At 42.1% G+C, this 10,941-nt stretch overlaps 1 protein-coding gene across 2 annotated transcripts in view; it reads right to left on the bottom strand.

Moving 5' to 3' along the window:
• Positions 1–9,222, bottom strand: part of LOC111154978 (mitochondrial ribosomal protein S22) — a 21,371-nt gene extending 12,149 nt beyond the window's left edge. For both annotated transcript variants that reach the window (XM_022514932.1, XM_022514933.1), the window contains exon 1: positions 9,049–9,222. In XM_022514932.1, coding sequence (XP_022370640.1) covers positions 9,049–9,220 — 172 coding nt within the window. In that variant the 5' untranslated portion in view covers positions 9,221–9,222. The remainder of the gene's footprint in view (positions 1–9,048) is intronic.
• Positions 9,223–10,941: the final 1,719 nt, after the last annotated feature.

The following is a 10,941-nucleotide window of genomic DNA, read 5'->3' as shown; positions in this document are numbered from 1 at the left end:
GGAAGACCATTCCATGCTCATGGATTGGAAGAATAAACATTGTTAAAATGTCTATACTGCCTAGAGCAATCTATACTTTCAATGCCATTCTGATCAAAATTCCACTGGCATTTTTCAAAGAGCTGGAGCAAACAATCCTAAAATTTGTATGGAATCAGAAGAGACCCCAAATTGCTAAGGAAATGTTGAAAAAGAAAAACAAAGCTGGGGACATCATGATGCTTGATTTCAAGCTTTACTACAAAGCTGTGATCACTAAAACAACATGGTACTGGCACAAAAACAGACACATAGACCAATGGAGCAGAGAAGAGGGGCCATATATGGACCATTAACTCTATCGTCAAATAATCTTTGACAAAGCAGGAAAAATATCCAGTGGGAAAAAAGACAGTCTCTTCAATAAATGGTGCTGGGAAAATTGGACAGCTATGTATAGAAGAATGAACCTCGACCATTCTCTTACACCATACACAAAGATACACTCAAAATGGATAAAAGACCTCAATGTGAGACAGGAATCTATCAAAATCCTAGAGGAGAACATAGGCAGTAACCTCTTCAACATGAGCCTCAGCAACTTCTTTCAAGACCTGTCTCCAAAGGCAAAGGAAACAAAAGCAAAATTTAGGGACTTCATCAAGATAACAAGCTTCTGCACAGCAAAGGAAACAGTCAACAAAACAAAGAGGCACCCCACGGAATGGGAGAAGATATTCACAAATGACAGTACATACAAAAGGCTGATATCCAGGATCTATAAAGAACTCCTCAAACTCCACACACACAAAACAGATAATCCCATCAAAAAATGGGTAGAAGAGGGGCGCCTGGGTGGCTCAGTGGGTTAGGCCGCTGCCTTCGGCTCAGGTCATGATCTCAGGGTCCTGGAATCGAGCCCCGCATTGGGCTCTCTGCTCAGCGGGGAGCCTGCTTCCTCCTCTCTCTCTGCCTGCCTCTCTGCCTGCTTGTGATCTCTCTCTGTCAAATAAATAAATAAAATCTTTAAAAAAAAAATGGGTAGAAGACATGAACTGACACTTCTCCAATGAAAACATACAAATGGCTAACAGACACATGAAAAAATGTTCATCACTAGCCATCAGGGAGATTCAAATCAAAACCACAGTGAGATACCACCTTACACCAGTTAGAATGGCCAAAATTAACAAGACAGGAAACAACAAATGTTGGAGAGGATGTGGAGAAAGGGGAACCCTCTTACACTGTTGGTGGATATCCAAATTAGTGCAGCCACTTTGGAAAACAGTGTGGAGATTCCTTAGGAAATTAAAAACAGAGCTGCCCTATGACCCTGCAATTGCACTACTGGGTATTTACCCCAAAGATATAGATGTAGTGAAAAGAAGGGCCATCTGTACCCCAATGTTCATAGCAGCAACAGCCACAATCGCCAAACTGTGGAAAGAGCCAAGATGCCCTTCAACAGATGAATGGATAAAGAAGATACAGTCCATATATGCAATGGAATATTAGGCAGCCATCAGAAAGAATGAATACCCAACTTTTGTATCAGCATGGACAGGACTGGAGGAGATTATGCTGAGTAAAATAAGTCAAGCAGAGAAAGTCAATTATCATATGGTTTCACTCACTTGTGGAGCAAGTGAGTGAAATAACATGGAGGACATTAGGAAAAGCAAAGGAAAAGTGAATTGGGGGAAATCAGAGGGGGAGACGAACCATGAGAGACTATGGACTCTAAGAAACAAACTGAGGGTTTTGGAGGGGTGGGGGAGTGGACGGATGGGTGTGCCTGGTGATGGGTATTAAGGAGGGCACGTACTGTACCACACTGGGTGTGGGCATAAACAATGAATCTTGGAACACTAAAAAAATAAAATTAAATTCTAAAAAAGTAATTAAGCAGTGTTTGGGTGGCTCAGTTGGTTAAGGGTCTGCTTTCAGTTCAGGTCATGATCCCAGGGTGCTAGGATCGAGCTCCACACCCAGCTCCATGCTCAGTAGGAAGCCTACTTCTCCCTCTCTGTCCCTCTCCCTGCTCGTTCTCTCTCTCAAATAAATAAATAAAAATAAAAAGGTAATTAAGAGGCACCCGGGTGGCTCAGTTAACTGTCCAACTCTTGGTTTTGGCTCAGGAGGCAAATTCAGGGTCGTGAGATCAAGCCCTGCATCTGGCTCCACACAGAGTCAGCTTGAGACTCTCTCTCCCTCTGCCCCTCCTGCTCTTGCTCTCTCCCTCTCTAAAATAATTTTTTTATTTTTATTTTTATTTTTTTAAGATTTATTTGACAGAGAGAGATCACAAGCAGAGAGAGAGAGAGGAGGAAGCAGGCTCCCCGCCTAGCAGAGAGCCTGATGTGGGACTCGATCCCAGGACCCTGAGATCATGACCTGAGCTGAAGGCAGAGGCTTAACCCACTGAGCCACCCAGGCAGCCCCAATAATTTTTTTTTTTAAAGTAATTAATGTGGAGTGCCTGGCTGGCTCAGTCAGTAGAGCATGTGACTCTTGATCTCGAGGTTGTAAGTTTGAGCCCCATGTTGGGTACGGAGATTACTTAAAAATAAAATCTTAAAAATAAATAAGGGGTGCCTGGGTGGTTCAGTCGGTCAAGCATCTGACTCTTCATTTCAGCTCAGGTCATGATCCTCTGGGTCATGGGCTCAAGCCCCGCCACAGGGCTCTGATCTTGGCAGGGAGTCTGTTGAGGTTTATCTCCCTCTGCCCCTCACCCTACTCACACATGCACACATGCATGCTTGTGTACTCTCTCTCACAAATAAATATATCTTTAAAAAAATAACTAATGTAATAGCATTAATAATAATAATAATTTACAGAGTTGTCTCTTAGATGCCAGACATTACATACATTTTTAGGAATGTTTATAACAATCCACAAAATAGGATATTGATATCTCAATTTTATATATGAGGATACTGGAGCCTGCCTAAAGACCAACTAGCTGTTAAGTGACAGAGTCAAGATTTAAACCAAAGTGTGTTTCTAGGGGCACCTGGGTGGCAGGTGAAGGCAGAAGCCTCTGCCTTCAGCTCAGGTCATGGTCTCAGGGTCCTGGGATCGAGCCCTGCATCAGGATCTCTGCTCAGCAGGGAGCCTGCTTCCCCCCACCCCTGCTTGCCTCTCTGCCTATTTGTGATCTCTCTCTCTGTCAAATAAATAAATAAAATCTTAAAAATAAACAAACTGAAGTTTGTTTCTAGATACTAGATCAACTCTAATCTTTCCTGGTCCTCCCCAGTGCAAGTGCTACACTACTCTTAGAGCAGAGAAGGCGAAAACAGCAGGGTCTGGAAGGCTTCCCATGGGGCCTGAACAGTACAGAGGAAAAAAAGGAAGAAAATTCCAGGCTACGGGGCTGCAACTAGGAAACACAGGCTTGGATCATAATGTGAGACTGAAAAGGCCATGTGGTGTCATGGAAGAGCCTTGGACAGGTGAGGACACCCAGATATCACCTCTGCCTAACACAGTTTGCCCATCTCTTTGCCTAACTTCCTCTATTTCCACTTCCATTAGGAAAGGGAGGAGAAAAAAAGTACCATTCCTTCCCTGCCACCTCTTCTTCTGCTAGTCCTATAAATGCTGGTGGCCCTAAAAATTCTGAACTATAGCCTTCTTTTCTCCCTTCTTACATTCTGGGATGATATCCTACCAACCTGTGACTTTTAATTATTTCTATATGCTGGAGACTCTAAAATCTGAATCTTCAGTCAACATCCTCTTCCATCCACCTATCCCATGTACATCTCGCATGCACTTCAGTATTGCCAAACCAGAACACATCAACTTTCTCCTGTCTAAAAGCTGCTTTTCCTATGGTTCCTTATCTAAGTAGCATCCAACAGGCCATGTGGGCCAGAAACTTCTTAGTCATTACTGACTTCTCCTTTACCTTCCACATCTAGCCAACAGCAGTTATAACAATAACAGCAACAATAACAACTAACATTTGTTAGATATTTACTCTATGCCAGTACTTACTGAGCCAAGTACCTTACATATTTAGCACACTTAATCCTTACAACCACCCCAGAAATACAATTATCCCCATTTTACAAAGAAAGGACACTAAAACACTACATATGTCTATTATACCTCATAAATCTCTCTTTAATTCTCCATTTCCCACTGCCACTACCCTGATCAAGGCCATCCTCATCTCTTGCCTTAACCTCCTAACCAGTCTCCCTGGCTCTATTCTGACACCACTGTAGACCATTCTCCATAGAACAACCAGAGTAAATCTCTTTAAAATGTAGTCAAAACCATAGAAAAGATTAACAAAACTAAGAGATGGTTCTTTGAAAAGAAAATTGACAAACCTTTGGCTAGATAGACTAAGCAAGGAAAGAGAAGACATAAATGAACAAAATTATAAATGAAAAAAGAGACATTGCAACTCACACTACAGAAATACAAAGGATTCTAGGAGGCTAATGTGAATAACTATGTGGCAACAAGCTGGACAGCCTATAAGAAATGGGAAAATTCTTAAAAACATGCAACCCTAAGAAGACTGAGGAAGAAACAGAAAATCTGAACACAACAATTACTACTAAGGAGAGTCAATCTGCAATAATAAATCTCCCAACAAAGAAAAGCCCAGCAGCAGGTGGCTTCACAGGTGAATTTTACCAAATAATCCTTCTTAAACTCCTCCAAGAAACAGGAGGGAACACTCCCAAACTCATTTTACTAGACCAGCATTTCCTAATACCAAAGCCAGACTCTACAACCATACCATTCTGAATGCACCCAATCTAGTCCCTTACCAAAGCTAGAAAAGGACACTGCCAGGAAACTACAGGCCAATATACCTGATAATTATAGATGTAAAAATTTCAATAAAATACTTGCAAGTAAATTCAGCAGCCCATCAAAAGATCATTCACGATCAAGTGGAATTTATCCCTAGGATGCAAGGATAGTCTGACATACACAAATCAATGTGATACATCACAATTAACAGACTGACAGAAAAAAATCATATAATCATTTCAATAGATGCAGAAGAAGCATTTAACAAAGTTCAACATTATGATAAAAGTTATTAAGAAATGAGGTATGGAAGGAACATACCTCAACATAATATATGCCAAACCCACGCTACCATAAAAGACTAAAAGACTTCCCTCTAAGTTCAGGAATAAGACGAGGTTGTCTCATATTCAACATAATGCTGCAAGTCCTAGCCAATCGATTAGGCAAGAAAAAGAAGGTACCAGAATTGGAAAGGAATAAGTAAACTTGTTTCTGATTAGTTGCAGACCATAGGATTTTGTATGTAGAAAATCCTAAAGAACTCCATCAAAAAACTATTAGATCTAATGAACAAATTTAGTTAAAGTTGCAGGATACAAAATTAATTTTTAAAAACTGGTAGCATTTTGGGGCGCCTGGGTGGCTCAGTGGGCTAAAGCCTCTGCCTTCAGCTCAGGTCATGATCCCAGGGTCCTGGAATCAAGCCCCGCATCGGACTCTCTGCTCAGCGGGGAGCCTGCTTCCTCCTTTCTCTCTGCCTGCTTCTCTGCCTATTTGTGATCTCTGTCTGTCAAATAAATAAATAAAATCTTTTTTAAAATAAATAAATAAATAAAATAAAAACTGGTAGCATTTCTATACTAACAAATTCTATGAAAAAGAAAGAAAGAAATCCCACTGAAAACAGCATCAAAAACAATACAATGCTTAGGAATAAATTTAGTCGAAGAGGTGAAAGATCCCTATACTGAAAACTGAAACACACTGATGAAAGAAATCAAAGAAGAGGAATGAAGGGAGGATGGTGGGGTGGGAGGATTCTGAGTTCACCTCATCCCATGGCACACTGAGGCAACAATTACAAATATGGCCACTAACTCTGAAAATGAAGTAGCTGAACAGATCTTCTGCAGCTAGCCATAGAATGGAGGTCATATCAAAAAGAGTTGGCTGGGTGGAAACATATTCAGGAACCAAACCCCTGACTCAACTAACCATAAACAAGAAGGACATCACAAGCAGAAAGGAGCAAGAAAATCAGACCCCGAGACTAGATTCCTCCAGCCCTGAGACCCACACTGGGAAAAGGAGTTCCCATAAGGTCTGGCTCTGAAAATGGATAGAACTGATTTTAGACTCTGGGAGAGCCAGAGGTGAAAAACCTGAGACACTGTCCATAAAGACCCAGCATGCTAAATAACTCACCCCAGACACAGCACGGAAGCAGCAGTTGGAAAAGTGCCTAGGCATATGTTAAAGAGATTAATAACTAATCTGAGGACATTTGCCAGAGAACAGGAATCTGCAGGAAACTCCTCCGGAACAAAAGTGATGGTGGCGCCATTTTTCTTGCCCTCCCCAAACAAAAACAAAAAAACCTCCCAACAAACAAAAGACTAGATGGATTCACAGAAAAATTCCACCAAACATGTAAAGAAGAGCTAATACCTGTTCTCCTCAAACTATTCCAAAAAAAAGGAAGAGGAAGGAGAGCTTCCAAATACATTCTGTAAGGCCAGCATTACCCTGATACCAAAACCAGAAAGACAGAGAGACAGAAAGAAAGAAAGAAAACAAACCAATCACAGGCCAGTATCCCTGATGAACCCACATTCACATGATCAATTAATCTAAGACAAAGGAGGCAAGAATATACCACAAAGAAAAAAAGCAGTCTCTTTAATAAATAGTGCTGGGAAAACTGAACACCTACAGGCAAGAGAATGAAAGTGGACCACTCTCTTACACAATACACAAAAATAAACTCAAAATGGATTGAAGACCTAAATGTGAGATCTGAAGCCATAAAACTCCTAGGGAAAAAAAAAAAAGGCAGTAATTTCCCTGACATCAGTCATGGCAATATTTGTCTAGATGTATCTCCTCAAGAAAGGAAAACAAAAGCAAACATAAACCATTGGAACTACATCAAAATAAAAAGCTTTTGCACAGCAAAGAAAACCATCAACAAACAAAAAGGCAACCTACTAAATGGGAGAAGATACTTGCATATGATGTATCAGATAAGATACATCATATGATGTATCAGATGTATCAGATAATATCTAAAGAATACATAAAGAACTTAATAGAAATCAGTGCCAAAAAAACAGTCTGATTAAAAATGGGTCAAAGACCTAAACAGACATTCTTCCAAAGACGACATACAGATGGCAAACAGACACATAAGGTGCTCAATATCACTAATCATCAGGGAAATGCCAATCAAAACCACACAGAGATAACACCTTACACCTGTCAGAATGGCAAGACTCAAAATGACAAGAAACAGCACCTTACACTTATCAGAATGGCAAGACTCAAAAAGATAAGAAACAAGTGTTGTGAGGGATATAGAGGAAAAGGAATTCAGCAGCATTATTTAAAACAGCCAAGATACGGAGACAGCTAAGTGTCCATCAGTGGATAATATAGTTGTGGGGTGTGTGTATGTGTGTGTAATGGAATAAAAAAGGAGGAAATTGTGCCATTTGGGACAACATGGATGGACTATGAGGGCGTTATGTTAAGTGAAATAAATCAAGCAGAGAAAGATAAATACTGCATGATCTCAACTATATATGGAATCTTAAAACAAACAAACAAGAACTCACAGAAAAAGAGATCAGGCTTGTGGTCTTATGGTTACCAGAGGAAGGGGCACTGGATGAAGGTGGTCAAAAGATACAAACTTCCAGTTGAAAGGTAAAAGAACTAGGGATATAATATACTACAGGATAATATAACACTGATGAATAGCATATATGAAGGTTGTTAAGAAAGTAAATCCTAAGAGTTCTCATCACAGGGAATAATTTTTTTTTTTCTTTTCTTTGTACCTGCACGAGAGGAGAGATGTAAACTAAATTTACTGTAGTAATAATCTCATGACATATGAAGTCAAATCATTGTGCTGCACACCTTAAATTTATTCAATACCGTATATTAATTATATCTCAATAAAACTGAAAAATTTTTTTAAATGTAATCAAGAGTCATGCTTAAAACTCACCAATGACTTCCAACTTCATTTAGAAAAGGAACTAAGGTAGTCTGCTTACTTCACTGTGTCTCCCACTAAACACTGTCCTACCCCAAAGGCCAGAACTAGTCTTCTACTATCTTATACTCATCCCAGGCACCCAGGTTGAGTTACCACTTTTATCAGATATTTCTCACTTTATATATGACTGCGAACTGGGTACCTACACTCAAATTTCAAAAGCACTTAAATTTAATGTGTACAAATAGACGTTTACTTCTGCCTCCCTTCCAATCTCATCTACTCCTGCCTTTTCTTCCCTCACCTCCCCTCCTCCACGCCCCCGCCCAAACAAACAAAAACAAACTGTACAAACAAAAACAAACTGTTCCTACAATTAATCTTCTCTGTCTTGGTATAAATGGGACTACTCTCCTCCACTCAACTGCTCAAGCCAGAAACCTGAGAAGCAACACTGATTTCTCCTTTTAAACTTAAAGCCAAAGCCATACCAAGCCTATCAATCCTATCTCAAACATGTGTTTTCAAACTACATGTGTTCAGTCTCATTGCTGAACTTTTATGTTGTTTCCTCTGTTTTAAATGTTTCTCGTGCGTTAAATGTTTTTCTCTCTAGCATGGTTAGCCAGGTCGCAGATCTGGTCCTCATTTCCAGGAACCCTTCCCTGTCCTTCCCACCAAGTTTGAGTGCCACTCTTATGTGTGTTCCCCTATCGCGACCTGAGTCACAATGCATTGTCAGTTCCCCACTGGGCCGAGAGTTCCTCAAAGACAAGCCAGTTCAGTTGGCCGTATCCCCTAAACGTAGCACTGTCCTTTGCAAGGAACCGAGCTCAGGCACTGCTGGTTCATTGAGTTAAGGAATGACAAGGGCAGGCGATAACTGACCCTGCAGGTACAAGGTACAGAAGGGAGCCGGCTGGCCTAGGGCGCACTGGCCTAGTGAGAGCCGGGGACGATGGTGCAGGATGGGGTCCTCGTGGTTCTCGCCAGCCAGAAGCAGGCTCTAGGTCTCCCAGGAGAACGTACCAGTGGACGTCCGACAGGTCACTTACCCGCCTCAGAGGCAAGCCGACGGCATGGCAGTCCCGCCCCGCAGGGCCCGGGCAGTGGCTGGAGCAAGGCGCGGAACTGGGGCCGACTTCGGGCCCGGAAACAGACCCGGTCCGCGCTCCGGGAACCTGTCAGGAGGCTCCACAGCGACACAGACGCTCTGACAGTCGCCATGATTTTCCGGGGGCCACCGGCGCCGGAAGCGACCTTGAGATATTTCGGGTCTCGCGAGGTTCGCGCAGCATTCTAGGAAATGTAGTCTGGTTGAGGGAGGAGGAGGCAGGGCTCTGAAACGTCAAAATTTTTTTTGTAAACCTCTTCTTTACACGTGGAGGATGCTCGTGTCCTCTGTATGCATAGAGACAAAGGTAAAACTTACATCATCTCCCTTAAATGCTCTTTTTCCTGGACCTTTCCTTCGTTTCCATGGCTCTAATAAATTTCCATTTCCTGCCCACACCTTTTCTCCCAGCCCCAGGCTTAAATCCAACGGCCTATTCAACTTATCCATTGAAACTTGCCACCGACCCTCCCGCACTACAGATGTAACTCCTGATTCCAAAGCCTGATTATCAAAACCGTCTTCATCCTCACCCATTCATACACCTCATTCTGTCTCAGGACCTTACTTCTTTACTTCATAGCCCTTTTCTCAGTTTATGATTATTTTGCTTATTTTTCTTATCCCATGAAGACGATCGCTCTACATATTTTACTGTAGCATCACCTAACCTGGTACATCTCTATGCACAGGAAACATTGGTTGAATAAATGACTAAACGAATGATTTAATGATCCTGTTATTTTCTTACCAGCTGTCCAGGATGTATAGGTCTTTCTCTTCCCTATAGTTTGGTGCCTATGCTAAGAACTCATCGCAAGGCCTAGCTAAAGGAGGATGTTAACACTCGTTTGAATTAATTGGAAGGTAGACTCACTAACCTTTCCTCTTTCTACCGCTGCCCATTAAGAGCTGACTCTGAACACACTCCCTGTTTGGGTGGGGAAGGAGAGAGCCCTTGTCTTGGTGCTGCATTTAGACATGGCTGCTACTTCTCACCTCTACATGATAGCAGGTGTCAGGGAGTGGTAGTTGTTAGGGTCCGTGATCAAAGGAACGAGACTGACACAAAGCGAAAATCAAACAAAGCTTTATTTCGAGCCAAGCATCAAAAATCAAACTGACTGGTAGGGGCCATCTCTTACAAAGAGACGACGATGATGACCCCGACAAGGTCACTCCCAAGAAGGCCGCTCCGGATGAGGCCGCTCTGGACAAGGCCGCTCCGCAGACGAGGCCATTCCAGACGAGGCCGCTCCCAGGACGAGGCCGCTGCTGATGAGGTCGCTCCCCAGACAGGGCAGCTCCCAAGAAGAGGCCACTCTGGACGAGGCCACTCCCCAGAATGATGCTGCTCTGGCGAGGTTATTCTCTCACAGTCATGGGTACCAGGAATTTGAAATCAGTATAACTGTGCCAAAAGCAGAGTATCAGCAGAGCTGTACTCCCTTCAAAGGTTCTAGGGGAGAATCTGTTACTTATCCCTTCTGGTAACTGCAAGCAGTGCTTGGTTTATGGCTGCATCACTCCAAGCTCTGCCTCTATCATCACATAACCTCTTCTGTCTGTGCTTAATCTCCCTTTGCCTCACCCTGATAAAGATATGTATGATTCCCTTTAGAACGTACCCTGATAATCGAGGATAATCTCCCCATCTTAAAATCCTTAATTTAATCACTTCTGTAAAGACTGTTTCTATATAAGGTAAGGCACAAGTTCTAAGAATTAGGTAGATATCTTTGGGGAAAGAAGGCTATTTTTCAGTCTACCCCAGCTGTTCAAGCACCGAACAGGTTTTCTCTTAATATTCAAACCAAGAAACACAAAAACTATA

The sequence above is a fragment of the Enhydra lutris genome, unplaced genomic scaffold (assembly GCF_002288905.1).
Source record: "Enhydra lutris kenyoni isolate GAN:26980312 unplaced genomic scaffold, ASM228890v2 scaffoldscaffold39, whole genome shotgun sequence".
Lineage (NCBI taxonomy): Eukaryota > Metazoa > Chordata > Mammalia > Carnivora > Mustelidae > Enhydra > Enhydra lutris.
This window is presented reverse-complemented; position numbering and strand designations above follow the sequence as displayed.